Source organism: Scyliorhinus canicula, chromosome 11, assembly GCF_902713615.1.
Source record: "Scyliorhinus canicula chromosome 11, sScyCan1.1, whole genome shotgun sequence".
NCBI classification, from domain to species: Eukaryota; Metazoa; Chordata; class Chondrichthyes; order Carcharhiniformes; family Scyliorhinidae; genus Scyliorhinus; species Scyliorhinus canicula.
Window position 1 is genome coordinate 144,020,503 of NC_052156.1, and position 18,790 is coordinate 144,039,292.

Consider the following 18,790-nt stretch of genomic DNA (forward strand, 5'->3'; position numbering starts at 1 on the left):
GTTACAGTAACGAGGCACGGACAACGGAAGCAAGCCGGAAATAACAGCTGAATAGCTTCTACCTTCACCTCCTCAAATGAATGATCGGCATCTCCTGGCAAGACAAGAGAGCTGCATAGTTTTAGGTATCTACAGGTTCGTAACTTCGCAAAAAAGGTCTTCCTGATACTCCCTTTGGTGCCTCCTTCTCTGTTGTTGCAATGGGTTTTGTTGCTGGTAGGGATAGAGGGGGGGGGGGGGGGGGGGGGGGGGGGGGGGGGGGGGGGGGGGAGCACGTTGGGGATTTATGGCTTGATTATGGTGGAAGAGGCAGTGTCCGGGGAGGGGGTGAAAGCTAAGTGGCAGGAGGAGTTGGAGTCGGAGATGAAGGATGGGGTGTGGTGCGGGACTCTGCGTAGGTTGAATGCAACATTGCGATGTGCAAGGTTAGGGTTGATACAGTTAAAGGTAGTGCATAGTGGCCTGTAACGATATGTATAATGTAAGGAGTGTAAAGGGTTAACAAGATGATATTCATGTATCTCAACAGTAGATGGCACCAGAGTAGTCTTATAAAAGGCTGCGTCTCTAGGTATTCTGGGAGAAGGTTGTGAAGAAGGATAGTGACAGGTTGCAATAGGTTAACTGTACTAAAAAGATATTATAGATTTCTGGAACAGATTTTATAGCTGTTATTTTATTAGCTATTATTTAGTTAAGTGTGCGAACCATTGAACCAGTGTAAAATAAACTAGCTTTGTTTCAAATACATAGCTTGATGTTCTTGGTCAACACGACGACTTTTAGCGATCTTGGAGAACTAGACAAGGAACATCACAGGGCCCACCTAACCAAATCCAAGATGAGCAAGTTATTTGCGGGTGGAAAGGACGAATATGAGCGGACCGGGTAATCATGTGCAGATGTTCTGGTTGTGTCTTAAGCTTGCGGGTCTCTTTCTTTAGCACCATGTCGGCAATTCTACAAATTGAACTGAAGCCCTGTCCCTTAGGGGCCGTATTTGGGGTACTTGCCAGAGCTTCAGAGAGGGGTAGATGTCCTGGCCTTTGCCAGGCGGTTGCTGCTGGGGTGGAGGTCAGCTACTCCACCCAGTGCCTCAGTATGGCTGGGGGAATCTTATGGAATTTTTATATCTCGAGAAAGCCAAGTACACTGTTGAGGGGGACAATTGAGGGTTTCTACTGGAGATGGCAGCTGTTTCTCCTGTACTTTAAAGAACTGGTCACCACGAACAGTTGTTAGATGATTTGGGGGGGGGGGGGGGAACGACTCTGTTGGGGGTTGTGCCGCATGGAGGGAGGTAAGTTTGGGGGCTTTGTTTATTGCTTTGTGTTATTGTTCATGTATAAAATTTGAGAAATGTGAAAAAAATAATACAAGACAGCTGAATATGGAAATACTGCAGCATGCAGGCATCCCCAGCATGTTTGCCCTCTTGGATCAGTGATGATTCCACTAGCTGGGACAGGCAAGGTTAATGGATAATGGCCACATCCCCAAAGACATGCTCTATGGTGAGCTTGCTATTGGCATGAGATTAACAGGTCACCCACATCTGTAATACAAGGATGTCTTCAAGACAGACTTTAACAGGATTGGAGTTGGTGCATGGGAAGTACTTGCTGCTTAGAGGAATGCCCGGAGACAAGCAGTCAGGATGCATGTGGAAAAAGCCGAGCACAAAAGAAAATACCAGATGGTGGAAAAAGAGAGCCAACCGGACAGAAAACATATCGGTGAACCTCGGGCCCCGCCATTCATTTGTGCCAGCAGCGAAGTGGATTACCATTCATAAAGCAGCCTCTGTCAGTCACAACAGATGATTTTCAATCCAGAAGTGACATACATGCTGGGTACAGTCCATCATCTCCAGAGACAGGCGGATGCCAGTATAGTCAGCAATAGTAAAATTGGTCATGATAATGCACTTTATGTCAAATAATATTTAATCCATCGGCTGAAAACCAGAATTGAATTTTTAAACACGGAGACTGAAGTGACTTGAACTCTTGGCCCAAGATGGCCAACACCAATTGGCGTTACTATATTTTCCACATTCCAATTCTTTGGAAAGAGTCTATCTGCAAAGATGATGACTTCAAGGGAACGCAAAGGACTCATCTCCTATCTCATTAGCAAGGCATCCATAACAATCGCCTGAGGTACTCAACTCTTGGCGACAGGTCACCTTTAAATCAGAAGCATCAAGACCATTCAAGTCACCAAAACTAGAGTGTATACACTTGACTTTTATTATGGACTCTACTTTGTACAATTTATCCTTCCACACTTGTGCATCTGTGCCTAAGTCAGCGCATATTTTGTTACTTTACATAGATTAATTTAAGTGCAATAAAGTTTATCTCTTTGTTAAACTCAAAAAAGCCTCTCCTATTGGTTCTCTTATGACCATAGTGCGAAAACAGTTAAGTACTCACTGAATTAACAAGTATATACTTTACGCAAAAAACCTGTTGCAGTCAAACGAGGAGAGGGAGAAAGAAGGAAGCCATTCAACCTCTCCTCACCTGTCATAACAAATTCCACTGGAATAGTGTTTTCACTTGGATCTGTTCACTGACACTACCAGCAACAGAATTCAAGCAGCTTGTGCTGGTGGCATTAAGTTACGGTCAATATTCTGGACCGGTCACGGGCTGGTTGAATTCTTAACCCACTGCACTCTGAGCACTGCATGGACCTCCCATGGCACTGGGAAGCGTCTGCTGATAGCTGCTGCCGAAAAGGTGTTCATAGTTAAATGCTGAACCGCAAATTTCACTTGTGCATCGAGTTATGGAGTTGACACAGTGGCAAGGGGTTAGAAGGACCTATCGAACAGTCATTTCTGATGACTGTACCCCACAATCACAGCATGACCTCCAACCGATTACAGACTCCTATTCATCAGCATTTAGAGCGTTCTTAGATTTACGGAAGGGGGTGTTTCAGCCTGAATCCGGGAATCAGAACAGGAAACTCTGGCATAAGGTACAAAGGGCACAGCTGGAGATAGCCCAGCAGTTCACCTCCTTGAAATTATGTCAGAGGGCACCTTCAACAAGAGGTTTGCAAGCCGAGCAGGAAATGAATTATATTGCACTTATAAGTCTGAGGATTGAGCATTTAAAGCCAAGGACTCAGAATGTATTAAGCTCTGATACTTGCTGTTCTTCTACAAGGCTGAGACCCAAAATGTATTAACTGTAAGGACCCACAAAGGTTTCAGTCCTCCTATCTTAAATCAATGTAGCAACTTTTTTCCAAGATCAAAACACATGACAATGAAGGGCTCAGATAAATTATGATGGAAAGCGAAGCAGTAATTACTTCTCTAGTCAGTTCGGGAATGTAATTTCAATGTAACACAAAGTTCCCCACACTGGCCAATAAAATGTGTACCTAAAAGGGTAAATGAATACACTCAAAAGCCATGCTTGCCACAGTTGTGCAGTTTTGTTAAAGACCGAACAAATACAGCATGAATAAATTCCTAATATTGCAGAAGAGACCTTAAGTTTTAGAGGCAGTTTAATTGGCTGGTGATATGGCATCTCATAGACATCTTCATGCAAGACAGTAAATTTGTCAGCACATTTCAGTTATATTCACACTTATAGTTTAGAATGCCGTAATTTGTTAGAGCACAGGGTGGATCTTGGCCAAGCAGACCATGTGGAAGGTTTTCTTTTTGAGTTGAGGTGACCAGATTGATTGCGTGCCAAACCAGCCAACCCTGATATTTTGGGGAAGGTCAGAGATCGTGCTTTTGACTTCCTGTCCAGCCGAGGAGAGGAAATCTGGGGTGGGAGACAAAGGGTTGGATAGAAATTCCTTCCCGGGGTTAGTGCCGACTCATTTCAGAGAATTCCCAGCCACTATTAGCGCATTGACAGAAAACAACTAGGCACATCATATGATTTCTCTGTTACAAGTATTAAATAACAGCTTGAAATCCAGTTATAAATATTGCCTGTTTTGTTATTGAGTGAATGTTGGCTTACAATTAACAGTGTTCATCAAATCAGACTTCTGGAAAAAGTGAGATAATGGACACCAGGACACACAGACGTGCCAATCAAAACACATAGTATGTTCTAACCACAACCCTCGCAGGCCCTGCTAATATATAATTCAATATAGAAATGTAAAAGTAAACTCCTGATTGTAGGGGAAAATCAGGACTGCCTAAAGGGAGACCTCTAATGCCGAATTTATAATACTGACCCAAAGTTTGCAATACACCTTTCACTCCACCTAGGAAGGTGATTTCAACACCAACCCAAGATTATCAGGTTAACAATTAACTAATCCAGCTGGCACAGCATTATTCACCAAGGATACAAGGTCTGGAATCCAAAATCCCACTAGAGTAATTCCTAATTTCAGTTACAACACGATGTATAGCTACCAAATAAAAACCAGGTGCTGCTCCTCAGAGAGGCGGTTACATGTAAGCTAGAGGGAGAATAGTTTATGTTACTCTAGCAGAACAATAAGGAGGGCCATGAGTTTCGAAAGAATTGGATTTAGACAATAGATGCATTGATGAAAGTTTCAAGAAGTGGGTCTAAGTTTAAAACAGGTTAGTGGGGTGCAGGGGTTTATCACGAATACAAAAATATAGTGGAAAAATAAAGTAAAGCAATATGGAGCCTTGTTTCTTAATAGCTTCATGTCAGAATAACCAAGTGTAATTCTGAAGAGCAGGTCAGATCAATAGCACCTGGTGCGGGGGTTCTTTGATAAAAGTATGACCAGAGTAGGTGTGCTATTGAAAATAAAGATAGAATAAAATGTATTTCAATGTATCCCACTCATGAGTATAGCAGACACACATCCTGGTATGTAATCTTGAACATGTTGAATTAATCTCAAAAATTCTTCATCGTTAGGCTGAATCTGTGTCAGCACCATTCCATTGGCAGCAGTGCTTTCAGCTGCCGAAGACCTAATCTTAGCTCACCCTAAAACTTTCCCCCTTTTAAATGTATTCCTGAACATCTACCCCATTGAACACTCTTTGGTCGCTGTCCGAAAAGCTCCTGAAATGGTTCAGTGTCACATTTTGTCTGCTAAACATCAGAAAATATCTCCAAGGTGTTAAGATACTATACAAATGCAAGTTATTGTTGTTCCCTTCAAAATAGCTCTCGGTAGATATAGACAGTAACATTCTGTAGGTTTGTCTTTCATTTGGAATGGGAAGGAAAACAGTTAACAGGATTATTTGATGGCAAGTCTTATTTCCGTGCAGTAAAAGTTAGTAAATGATAAAAGGACATGTATTTGATCAAAGTCACAACTTGTTTTTTTTAAAAAGCTGCAATTTATATATTATTTTTAAAATCACGGGGCAATATTAATCATTGGACCACTACAGAGCAACTGTACACAGGCAGACATTCCTGCTGTACAGATAAAAGTGGATAATCTATTTTAAATGTGAACAGTCTCCAGATTAGTGTGTGTGGGTGGACAGCAGTCATTTTTGGTTTTAAAATACTTCTTAATGGCATTCAGCAGGAACTACAACAGCTGCAGCACAGGGTGCTTTACTCTTGCACAGTTGCCTGTAGCACGGAGGAGATAATAATTAGCTATTGACTCGGTGTTAACTGTCGATTGAAATTGCATGAATAATCTGCACCCCATTAGCTCCTCACAACATACATCGTTTCAAATATATATTGTTTAATCCCTGCGCGGACCCCCCCCAGCTCAGGAGCCAGAGCCCCACAGCCCGAGCTGCAGAGGGGTTTCCCATATAGGCAGCTGCTGCACACCCTTCACTTCCTTCCCATCGCATGGACACACCTCGCTGCCATCCTTCGGAGGTCCCTCTATGGAGCAGTTCTCCCCCGTAGCATCAGGGACTTGGGGTGGAGGGTGTTGCATGCAGCAGTAACATAAATCCGTAGGATACATTGGTTCAGGGATTCCCGAGATGTCTGGCCATTTTGCAGCCTTGTGGATTCTGTGGACCCCACCTATAATAGGCCGTTTTAGGCTGCACCCACTTTTCAGTTTCACCTGAGGGGAAAGAGGAGAACTTCCTTGTGACCCTGCTCCAGTGCCTGGCCGACCTTGCCAACAGGTCCAGGCATCGGACGATCGAGAGTCACCTGACCCAACTGTCTGCCCTTCAACCCAGAGACATTCACAGCCAGGTGCCCTAGAGAGGGTGCATGTGGTGTCCACTGGCACCCTAGAGACCTTGCATGCTCGTTGGGTCGTTCAGTGACTGGGGTGCCTTCGTGACCCCTTGAATCTCATTTTGGTTTTGCGTTTCAAGTCTCATTTGTGATTGACTTTTTTTTTAAAGACAGATCCCTTCAAGGGACTGTTCCTTTAATTTGCCCGTAAGTTTATTTGATTTAGTTTACTTGATTATTTATGTTGATTAAATAAACGTAGACAAACCCCTTGTGGGCGGCATGATAGCACAGTGGTTAGCACTGTTGTTTCCCAGCTCCAGGGACCCGGGTTCGATTCCCGGCTTGGGTCTGTGTGGAGTGTGCACTTTCTCCCAGTGTCGGCGTGGGTTTCTTCCAGGTGTTCTGGTTTCCTCCCACAAGTCCCGAAATACTTGTTAGGTGAATTGAACATTCCGAGTTCTCCCTCAGTATACCTGAATAGGCGCCGGAGTGTGGCGACTAAGGGATTTTCACAGTAACTTCAACAGTGATAGGAGACTTGATGGTTAGTGGAATAGATAGGAGATTCTGTGGTCGCGAGCGAGACTCCCGGAAGGTATGCAAGGGTCAGGGATGTCTCGGATCGTGTCTTCAGGATCCTTAAGGAGGAGGGGGAGCAGCCAGAAGTCGTGGTGCACATTGGTACCAACGACGTAGGTAGGAAAAGGGGTGTGGACGTTATAAACGAATTTAGGGAGTTAGGCTGGAAGTTAAAAGCCAGGACAGAGAGAGTTGTCATCTCTGGTTTGTTAGGGCAGCACGGTGGCACAGTGGTTAGCACTGCTGCCTGCGGCGCTGAGGACCTGGGTCCCAGCCCTGGGTGACTGTCCGTGTGGAGTTTGCACATTCTCCCCCTGTCTGTTTCACCCCCACAACACAAAGATGTGCAGGCTAAGTGGATTGGCCATGTTAAAAATTGCCCCTTAATTGGAAAAAAAATCTCTGGTTTGTTGCCAGTGCCACGCCATAGCAAGGCTAGGAATAGGGAGAGAGTGCAGTTAAACACGTGGCTGCAGGAATGATGTAGGAGGGAGGGCTTCAGTTATTTGGATAATTGGAGCACATTCTGGGGAAGGTGGGACCTGTACAAGCAGGACGGGTTGCATCCGAACCAGAGGGGCACCAATATCCTGGGAGGGAGGTTTTCTAGTACTCTTCGAGAGGGTTCAAACTAATTTGGCTGGGGAGTGGGAACCAGACTTGTAGTCCAGCAACTAAGGTAGCCGATGTTCAGGACATCAAAGTGTGTAGTGAGGCAGTAGGGAAGGTAACACTGACGAAGGAGAGTACTTGCAGGCACGGAGATGGGTTGAAGTGTGTATACTTCAATGCAAGAAGCATCAGGAATAAGGTGGGTGAACTTAAGGCATGGATCGATACTTGGGACTGTGATGTGGTGGCCATCACGGAAACTTGGATAGAAGAGGGGCAGAAATGGTTGTTGGAGGTCCTTGGTTATAGATGCTTCAATAAGATTAGGGAGGATGGTAAAGGAGGTGAGGGGGTGGCATTGTTAATTAGAGATAGTATAACAGCTTCAGAAAGGCAGTTCGAGGAGGATCTGCCTACTGAGGTAGGATGGGTTGAAGTCAGAAATGGGAAAGGAGCAGTCACCTTGTTGGGAGTTTTCTATAGACCCCCCCAATAGCAGCAGAGATGTGGAGGAACAGATTGGGAAACAGATTTTGGAAAGGTGCAGAAGTCACAGGGTAGTAGTCATGGTGACTTCAACTTCCCAAATATTGAGTGGAAACTCTTTAGATCAAATAGTTTGGATGGGGTGGTGTTTGTGCAGTGTGTCCAGGAAGCTTTTCTAACAAAGTATGTAGATTGTCCGACCAGAGGGGAGGCCATATTGGATTTGGCACTTGGTAATGAACCAGGGCAGGTGATAGATTTGTTAGTGGGGGAGCATTTTGGAGATAGTGACCACAATTATGTGACTTTCACTTTAGTAATAGAGAGGGATAGGTGTGCGCAACAGGGCAAGGTTTACAATTGGGGGAAGGGTAAATACAATGTTGTCAGACAAGAACTGAAGTACATAAGTTGGGAACATAGGCTGTCAGGGAAGGACACAATTGAAATGTGGAACTTGTTCAAGGAAGAGTTACTACGTATCCTTGATATCTATGTCCCTGTCAGGCAGGCAAGAAATGGTCGAGTGAGGGAACCATGGTTGACAAGAGAGGTTGAATGTCTTGTTAAGAGGAAGAAGGATACTTATGTAAGGCTGAGGAAACAAGGTTCAGACAGGGCGCTTGGGGGATACAAGATAGCCAGGAGGGAACTGGAGAAAGGGATTAGGAGAGCTAAGAGAGGGCATGAAAAATCTTTGGCAGGTAGAATCAAGGAAAACCCCAAGGCCTTTTACACACGTGAGAAATATGAGAATGACTAGAGCGAGGGTGGGTCCGATTAAGGACAGTAGCGGGAGATTGTGTATTGAGTCTGAAGAGATAGGAGAGGTCTTGAAAGAGTACTTTTCTTCAGTATTTACGAATAAAAGGGGACATATTGTCGGAGAGGACAGTGTGAAACAGACTGGTGGGCTCGAGGAGATACTTGTTAGGAAGGAAGATGTGTTGGGCATTTTGAAAAACTTGAGGATAGACAAGTCCCCCGGGCCTGACGGGATATATCCAAGGATTTTATGGGAAGCAAGAGATGACATTTCAGGCCATTGGCAATGATCTTTTCGTCCTCACTGTCAACAGGGGTGGTACCAGGGGATTGGAGAGTGGCGAATGTCATGCCCCTGTTCAAAAAAGGGAATAGGGATAACCCTGGAAATTACAGGCCAGTTAGTCTTACTTCGATGGTAGGCAAAGTAATGGAAAGGGTACTGAGGGATAGGATTTCTGAGCATCTGGAAAGACACTGCTTGATTAGGGATAGTCAGCACGGATTTGTGAGAGGTAGGTCCTGCCTCAAGTCTTATTGAATTCTTTGAGGTGATCAAGCACGTGGATGAATATAAAGCAGTGGATGTGGTGTACATGAATTTTAGTAAGGCATTTGATAAGGTTCCCCATAGAATTTACAGTGCAGATGGAGGCCATTCGGCCCATCGAGTCTGCACCGGCTCCTGGAAAGAGCACCCTACCCAAGGTCAACTCCTCCACCCTATCCCCATAACCCAGTAACCCCACCCAACACTAAGGGCAATTTTGGACACTAAGGGGCAATTTAGCTTGGCCAATCCACCTAACTTGCACATCTTTGGACTGTGGGAAGAAACCGGAGCACCCGGAGGAAACCCACGCACACACGGAGAAGATGTGCAGACTCCACACAGACAGTGACCCAAGCCGGAATCGAACCTGGAGCTGTGAAGCAATTGTTCTATCCACAATGCTACCGTGCTGCCCTAGGTAGGCTTATGCAGAAAGGAAGGAGGCTTGGGATAGTGGGAAATTTGTCCAGTTGGATAATGAACTGGCTAACCAATAGAAGTCAGAGAGTGGTGGTTGATGGCAAATATTCAGCCTGGAGCCAAGTTACCAGTGGTGTACCGCAGGGATCAGTTCTGGGTCCTCTGTTTGTGATTTTCATTAATAACTTGGATGAGGGAGTTGAAGGGTGGGTTCTTAAATTTGCAGACGATACGAAGATTGGTGGAGTTGTGGATAGTGAGGAGGGCTGTTGTCGGCTGCAAAGAGACATAGAAAGGATGCACAGGTGGGCTGAGAAGTGGCAGATGGAGTTTAACCCTGAAAAGTGTAAGGTTGTCCATTTTGGGAGGACAAATATAAATGCGGAATACAGGGTTAACGGTAGGGTTCTTGGCAATATGGAGGAGCAGAACGATCTTGGGGTCTATGTTCAATAATCTTTGAAAGTTGCCACTCAAGTAGATAGAACTGTGAAGAAGGCCTATGGTGTGCTAGCGTGCATTAGCAGAGGGATTGAATTTAAGAGCCGTGAGGTGATGATGCAGCTGTACAAACCTTGGTAAGGCCACATTTGGAGTACTGTGTGCAGTTCTGGTCGCCTCATTTTAGGAAGGATGTATAAGCTTTGGAAAAGGTGCAAAGGAGATTTACCAGGATGTTGCCTGGAATGGAGAGTAGGTCCTACGAGGAAAGGTTGAGGGTGCTCGGCCTTTTCTCATTGGAACGGAGAAAGATGAGAGGCGACTTGATAGAGGTTTATAAGATGATCAGGAGAATGTAGTAGACAGTCAGATACTTTTTCCCTGGGTGGAACAAACCATTACAAGGGGACATAAATTTAAGGTGAATGGTGGAAGATATAGGGGGAATGTCAGAGGTAGGTTCTTTACCCAGAGAGTAGTGGGGGCATGGAATGCACTGCCTGTGGAAGTAATCGAGTCGGAAACATTAGGAACCTTCAAGCGGCTGTTGGATAGGTACATGAAAATGAAAATTGCTTATTGTCACGAGTAGGCTTCAATGCAATTACTGTGAAAAGGCCCTAGTCGCCACATTCCGGCGCCTGTCCGGGGAGGCTGGTACGGGAATCGAACCGTGCTGCTGGCCTGCTTTGAAAGCCAGCGATTTAGCCTGGTGAGCTAAACCAGCCCCTACATGGTACATGGTACATGGATTATGGTAGAATGATGACGTGTAGATTAATTTGTTCTTAATCTCGGACAAAAGTTCAGCACAACATCGTGGGCTGAAGGGCCTGTTCTGTGTTGTATTTTTCTATGTTCTATGTATAGTGTTAAAGCCTACTTGAGGGCAGCACGGTGGCGCAGTGGTTTGCACTGCTGCCTCACAGTGCTGAGGACCCAGGTTCGATCACGGCCCCGGGCCACTGTCCGTGTGGAGCTTGCACATTCTCCCCTGTTGAATGGATCTCACCCCCACAGCCCAAATTATGCGCAGGGTAGGTGGATTGGTCATACTTAATTGCCCCATAATTGGAAAAAAATAATTGTATGCTCTAAATTTATATTTTAAAAAATGGAAGCCTACTTGTGACACCAACAAAGATGATTATTATACAGTATGTACATAAAAATAGCTATTTTGCAAAATTAAAAAATGTTATTTTTTTTTATAAAAGAGTTATTAAAAATAAACAGAATGGAAGGACTGATTAATTTAGAACACAATCCTTGGCCCATAACTTCTGCACAGAGTGGCAGTCTCTGGCGGACGGCCACTCTGGGCCGCCTCTGGCGGACGGCCACTCTGGGCCGCCTCTGGCGGACGGCCACTCTGGGCCGCCTCTGGCGGACGGCCACTCTGGGCCGCCTCTGGCGGACGGCCACTCTGGGCCGCCTCTGGCGGACGGCCACTCTGGGCCGCCTCTGGCGGACGGCCACTCTGGGCCGCCTCTGGCGGACGGCCACTCTGGGCCGCCTCTGGCGGACGGCCACTCTGGGCCGCCTCTGGCGGACGGCCACTCTGGGCCGCCTCTGGCGGACGGCCACTCTGGGCCGCCTCTGGCGGACGGCCACTCTGGGCCGCCTCTGGCGGACGGCCACTCTGGGCCGCCTCTGGCGGACGGCCACTCTGGGCCGCCTCTGGCGGACGGCCACTCTGGGCCGCCTCTGGCGGACGGCCACTCTGGGCCGCCTCTGGCGGACGGCCACTCTGGGCCGCCTCTGGCGGACGGCCACTCTGGGCCGCCTCTGGCGGACGGCCACTCTGGGCCGCCTCTGGCGGACGGCCACTCTGGGCCGCCTCTGGCGGACGGCCACTCTGGGCCGCCTCTGGCGGACGGCCACTCTGGGCCGCCTCTGGCGGACGGCCACTCTGGGCCGCCTCTGGCGGACGGCCACTCTGGGCCGCCTCTGGCGGACGGCCACTCTGGGCCGCCTCTGGCGGACGGCCACTCTGGGCCGCCTCTGGCGGACGGCCACTCTGGGCCGCCTCTGGCGGACGGCCACTCTGGGCCGCCTCTGGCGGACGGCCACTCTGGGCCGCCTCTGGCGGACGGCCACTCTGGGCCGCCTCTGGCGGACGGCCACTCTGGGCCGCCTCTGGCGGACGGCCACTCTGGGCCGCCTCTGGCGGACGGCCACTCTGGGCCGCCTCTGGCGGACGGCCACTCTGGGCCGCCTCTGGCGGACGGCCACTCTGGGCCGCCTCTGGCGGACGGCCACTCTGGGCCGCCTCTGGCGGACGGCCACTCTGGGCCGCCTCTGGCGGACGGCCACTCTGGGCCGCCTCTGGCGGACGGCCACTCTGGGCCGCCTCTGGCGGACGGCCACTCTGGGCCGCCTCTGGCGGACGGCCACTCTGGGCCGCCTCTGGCGGACGGCCACTCTGGGCCGCCTCTGGCGGACGGCCACTCTGGGCCGCCTCTGGCGGACGGCCACTCTGGGCCGCCTCTGGCGGACGGCCACTCTGGGCCGCCTCTGGCGGACGGCCACTCTGGGCCGCCTCTGGCGGACGGCCACTCTGGGCCGCCTCTGGCGGACGGCCACTCTGGGCCGCCTCTGGCGGACGGCCACTCTGGGCCGCCTCTGGCGGACGGCCACTCTGGGCCGCCTCTGGCGGACGGCCACTCTGGGCCGCCTCTGGCGGACGGCCACTCTGGGCCGCCTCTGGCGGACGGCCACTCTGGGCCGCCTCTGGCGGACGGCCACTCTGGGCCGCCTCTGGCGGACGGCCACTCTGGGCCGCCTCTGGCGGACGGCCACTCGTGGCCGTCTCTGGCGGACGGCCACTCGTGGCCGTCTCTGGCGGACGGCCACTCGTGGCCATCTCTGGCGGACGGCCACTCGTGGCCATCTCAGGCGGACGGCCACTCGTGGCCATCTCTGGCGGACGGCCACTCGTGGCCATCTCTGGCGGACGGCCACTCGTGGCCATCTCTGGCGGATGGCCACTCTTGGCAATATCTGGCAGATTACCACTCTTGGCAATATCTGGCGGACAGCCACTCTTGGCCATCTCTGGCAGATTACCACTCTTGGCCATCTCTGGCAGATTACCACTCTTGGCCATCTCTGGCGGACGGCCACTCTTGGCAGACTCACCTGCGCTGGGACTCCGAAACCTCCACCTCGCCCAAGATTCCTCACTCAGGCTGGTTGAGACAGGAGCAGCGAAGCGCACCCCCCAGCAGGAGCGTTGTGGAGTAACTGGGGCACAGGGAGGCAAGTCACTCCCCTTTGTACAGATGCTGTAGAGGGAAGTCTTAAAGGGACAGTTTATAGGCAGCAGGTAGGTTCTGAAGTTTAGGGAGTGGGAGGATGGGTTGGATTGGACACAGTGGTGGTTGGGGGAGGGGGTCATGTTTGTACAGAGTGTCCTGTGCAAGCTGGGTGTTTAATTAGTTGCTCTGGAATTAGAATTTTTTTTCTTTCAACTCTTTCAGAGTAACTATCAGGGTAAAACTGGCAGAATCATCCAAAGATTTAAATAGCTTCTGCTGGATGGTTCCCAGACCAGTGTAATTGTTCAGGGGAAGTTATTGCTTCTAGTCAGTTACCAGGTAAACCCTTATATGGGAACCATCTAGAGGGATCTTCAGCGCATGATAGGGGAAACCCCTTTTGAGTTTGATACAGGTGGGTAGGCTGGAAGAGGTAGATATTCGGAGGAAGGATGTATTAGCAATTTTGAAAGACCTTAGGGTCAACAAGTCCCCTGGGCCAGATGGGATATATCCTAGGATTCTTTGGGAGTCAAGGGATGAGATTGCAGAGCCTTTGGCTTTGATCTCTGGGTCCTCACTGTCCACGGGGATAGTGTCAGAGGACTGGAGAGTGGCGAATGTTGTTCCTCTGTTCAAGAAAGGGAATAGGAATGACCCTGGTAATTATAGGCCAATTAGTCTTACTTCAGTGGTTGGCAAGTTAATGGAAAAGGTCCTGAAGGATGGGATTTATGACCATTTGGAAAGATGCAGCTTAATCCGGGATAGTCAACACGGATTCGTGAAGGGTAAGTCTTGCCTCACAAATTTGATTGAATTCTTTCAGGAGGTAACTAAGTGTGTAGATGAAAGTAGAGCAGTTGATGTCGTATACATGGATTTTAGTAAGTTGTTTGCTAAGCTTGCCCATGGTCGGCTCATGAAGAAAGTAAGGAGGTGTGGGATAGAGGGAAATTTGGCCAATTGGATAAGTAACTGGCTATCACATAGAAGACAGAGGGTGGTGGTGGATGGAAAATTTTCAGACTGGAGACCAGTTACCAGCGGTGTACCACTGGGATCAGTGCTGGGTCCTCTGCTATTTGTGATTTTTATCAATGACATGGAGGAGGGGGCTAAAGGGTGGGCCAGTATATTTGCTGATGACACCAAGATTAGTGGAGTAGTGGATGAGGTGGACGGATCTTGTCGGCTGCAAAGAGACACTGATAGGATGCAGAGCTGGGCCAAAAAATGGCAGATGGAGTTTAACCCTAATGAGTGCGAGGCGATTCATTTTGGTAGGAAAACATTGAATGCAGATTACAGGGTCAACGGCAGGGTTCTGAGGAATGTGGAGGAACAGAGAGATCTTGGGGTTCATGTCAACAGATCTCTAAAGGTTGCCACTCAAGTGGATAGAGCCGTGAAGAAGGCCTATAGTGTGTTGCCGTTTATTAACAGGGGGCTTGAGTTTAAGAGCTGTTGGGTTATGCTGCAACTGTACATGACCCTGGTGAGACCACATTTGGAGTATTGTGTGCAGTTCTGGTCACCTCACTATAGGAAGGATGTGGAAGCATTGGAAAGGGTGCAAAGAAGATTTACCAGGATGCTGCCTGGTTTGGAGGATAGGTCTTATGAGGAAAGGTTGAGGGAGCTAGGGCTTCTCTCTTTGGAGCAGAGGAGGGTGAGAGGCGACTTAATAGAGGTTTATAAGATGATGAGGGGGATAGATAGAGTGGACGTTGAGAGACTATTTCCTCGGGTGGATGTAGCTGTTACAAGGGGGCATAAGGTTCAGGGTCTGAGATATAGGAGGGATATCCGAGGTAGGTTCTTTACTCAGAGTGGTTAGGTTGTGGAATGGACTGCCTGCTGTGATAGTGGAGTCGGACACTTTCAGAACTTTCAAGCGGTTATTGGATAGGCACATGGAGCACACCAGGATGACAGGGAGTGGGATAGCTTGATCTTGGTTTCGGACAAGGCTCGGCACAACATCGAGGGCCGAAGTGCCTGTTCTAGACTTTACTGTTCTATGTTCTAAATGCGACACTGGGGAACTTGGATGTAATGGGCCATTATGGACTATCTGCATCTCAATAATTAAGAATCTTCTTTAACAAAATCTGCAGAGATTGAATTTAAAAAGTGATCAAATGTACTGAAATATAGGAATTAGTTACACACGAGGAGATTAAGGGAGGGACGATATTAGCTTCAGTCACTGAAATCCATATTCAGGATAATAGTCAATTTTCTCTTAATGGAACATCCCAACTGACCAGACTGATTGTGTGCTGAAATCATCTCACAGAATATACACGGCATGATCAAGCTATGACGTTATTAAAGTTTAAATTTGCTTGCAGCAATCTTTACAATGTGGGAACAGAATGATTGGGCAGTTGACTATGTAAATGGCGCAGACAGTGGTGTAGACCAGATGAACAATAGTTCCTCAGTCTAGAAATTCCGAGCTTCACTATTTTCATCAGGAGCTTCTAAAAGGCAGTGACAGAAATAGACCAAAGCGAGAGGGAGGGAGGTAAATGAAAAGCTAGAACAAGCTAGCCAAGCAACAACACTGCCATACGGAAAGTTAGAAATTAAGCAAATGGTGACATGAATTGAGTGTTGGAAGTACAAAGGCAGAGGGAGATTAAACTGGACTAGAAATAGTGCTGAAGACCATTAAAACATCACATCCTTTGTATTAATCGCATAATGAAAGTGAATTTTTAAAGGGAATGATCATTTTGTTTTAAAAATCATTTATCAGGCTTATAAAGAGGCATTGACAAAAGGACAATCAAACCCATTTCTCTTCGGTTGATTTTTTAAAAAGATATAGACGAAAGGCCAAAGTTGGAAGCAATTAAAAACATCTGATCATTGGCCCGCATTTTGCACCTCTAGGAACCAAATCTGACTGAAAGAAATTTTCAAAGGGGTGAAAGCCAATAAAATAAGGTTTAATTTAAACTGAAGAAACACCTTCACAACTACAGTGCTACAAAAGAGATGCTTTCAAAAATGCCAAGGAGGAACATTAAAAATAAAGCTTCAAGCCATAATAAAAAAAAGCAGTAAAATGATAATGGCCTAATCAAGACTCCGGTCTGTTCACTAATCTGTGTTACCGTTGGGAATAACCACAAATATAAAAAGTTACATCCGCAGAAGATCATCAGCCAACTAGACATTACTGATCCCCTTGCAGTAAAAGATACAATTTATTGCAGCTTTCAAACTACATTTCAGCTTTCAAACTACAAACTACACATAAAACTATAAAAAATGTAGGATTTAATCTATCTACACTAATAATTGTAATAGAAGCATTAAATACAAGTCGTAATCTGGAATTTATACAAGATATTGGTTAGGGTGCATTTGGGCATCTTATTTATAGAAATAACATTCATGCAAAAGACATATGTTGATGCCAGGGAAACTACAGTTATGAAGCTGGTTTCGAGATACTGGGACTAGAAACATCCTAGTCTGGCAGCGAGTGTTTATATATCATCACTGAGCAAAATTGCACAGGAATTAGGGAAATAAACTTGCAGGGATATAGAGAAAGATAAGACAAATGGAACTGGCCTTGGTTGCAATAGCCGGCATGGACCCAAGTGGGACAAATGACCTCCTTCTGTGCTCCAATGCCTCTGACTATTTACACTGGAGCAGAGAAAGCCAAAAGGAGATTTAATAGAAATATTAAAAATTCATGGAAGGGTTCAATTTTTAAAAAAAAGACCACATAGGAAAAGACAGTTTTCTCTTACTGGTGAGATGGTGATGAAAAATCATCAAATTATGCGGAGGCAGATGTTGTAGCCTTCGCCTCGTTAGAATTCTTGACTCTTGAGAAGGTTAAGTTTGAACTGAGGGGGAAGGATGGAGGGGTTCTACAATTCATGGGCATTATTCATTATGCATTTCAAGAACTGGATAACCTCGAACATTAGTTGGGGGGAAGGGGACTGTGTGTATTAATGATGACTATGTGTGATCCCTAATTCCTTTTTGTCATTTGTTGGTGTGAACATGTAGGCTCATGTTTTGGGTTTGGTGGGAGGATGGGATCGTTGTTATTGATATGGGGATTGACATATTTGTTACTGATTATTGTTTATTGTTGGTGGATGTACCACAATGATGAAATGGAGAAGGTGTTTGAAGAAATTTCAGTACACAGAGGTTCATACTAACAGGGATTGGTTGAGGTAGAGTCACCCAAATCCTCCGGGAGAAAATTGGTAAGTATCTGCTGTAGCAAGAGATACAAGGCTCTGGGGAGAGGGCAGTGCAGACTGCTCAAACAAATAGCCAGCATGGTTCCAACAGACCAAAATGAACACCTTTTATGTTATCAATGAACTTCTATGGCCCAGATTTGTTTCATTTTAAAAAATATATAAATTTAGAGTACCCAATTCATTTTTTCCAATTTAGCATGACCATCCACCTAGCCTGCACATAGATTTACATAGAATTTACAGTGCAGAAGGAGGCCGTTCGGCCCATCGAGCCCTATCCCCATAACCCAGTAACCCCACCCAACACTAAGGGCAATTTTGGACACTAAGGGCAATTTATCATGGTCAAGCCACCTAACCCGCACATCTTTGGACTGTGGGAGGACACCGGAGCACCCAGAGGAAACCCTCGCACACACGGGGAGGATGTGCAGACTCCGCACAGACAGTGACCCAAGCCGGAATCGAACCTCGGACCCTGGAGCTGTGAAGCGATTGTGCTATCCACAATGCTACCATGCTGCCCCACATCTTTCGGTTGTGGGGGTGAAACCCACGCAGATAATGGAGAATGTGCAAACTCCACACGGACAGTGACTCAGAACCGGGATCAAACCTGGGACCTCGTCGCTGTGAGACAGCAGTGCTAACCACTGCGCCACCATGCTGCCCCCTAGATTTGTTTCATGCTGGTTAAAGTACAAATTCCAGATAGAGATTTCTTCCAAGCGCGGTGTTGATTATTTTACAACAAAAAAGTACAATGGAATATGAACTTTTCATGTAGAGAACTATTGTAACTAAACAAAGGCAGCAAGATCTACTCAACATCACACAATCAATTGCACATTCACAATATTTTCACTCTATGGCCAAAACCTAGGAAATGTATTTATCCCACTGGTCTTGAATCTGGAATCAAACATAGAAAATAAACTGCAGGTACATACCAGGCATATGTGATGAGAGACGGGATATTTGCTGATTTCAAAGTGTTTTATTTCAGATTCAAGACAGCAGCATTTTCTTCCACCTTGCATTAAGAAACTGCTCCAAAATTTCAAATCTAAAAGATGGAATATTTTCCTCCCAGACCACAAAGGCCTGCAGTCAAGCAAGGAAATGGGGAAAAGCTAAAAGAAAACATCTCAAAATTGGAAGAAAATGCAAGAACAAAATAAGATTGATTGATTTTGGTGACAGAAGTCCCTTTACTTATTGGGTCAGAGCTCAAGAACTGGGCTCTTGGAATTTGCATTGCAA

General features: G+C 47.0%; 2 protein-coding genes across 8 annotated transcripts in view; both read right to left on the bottom strand.

The window, feature by feature from the left end:
• Positions 1-18,790, bottom strand: part of LOC119973455 (plexin-B2-like) — a 290,890-nt gene that overhangs the window by 132,806 nt on the left and 139,294 nt on the right. The gene's annotated exons all lie outside the window — the stretch shown is intronic.
• Positions 11,270-13,123, bottom strand: LOC119973794 (basic salivary proline-rich protein 2-like). Its single transcript, XM_038812219.1, has one exon. It carries the CDS (start codon positions 13,121-13,123, stop codon positions 11,270-11,272), a length of 1,854 nt encoding a protein of 617 aa, XP_038668147.1.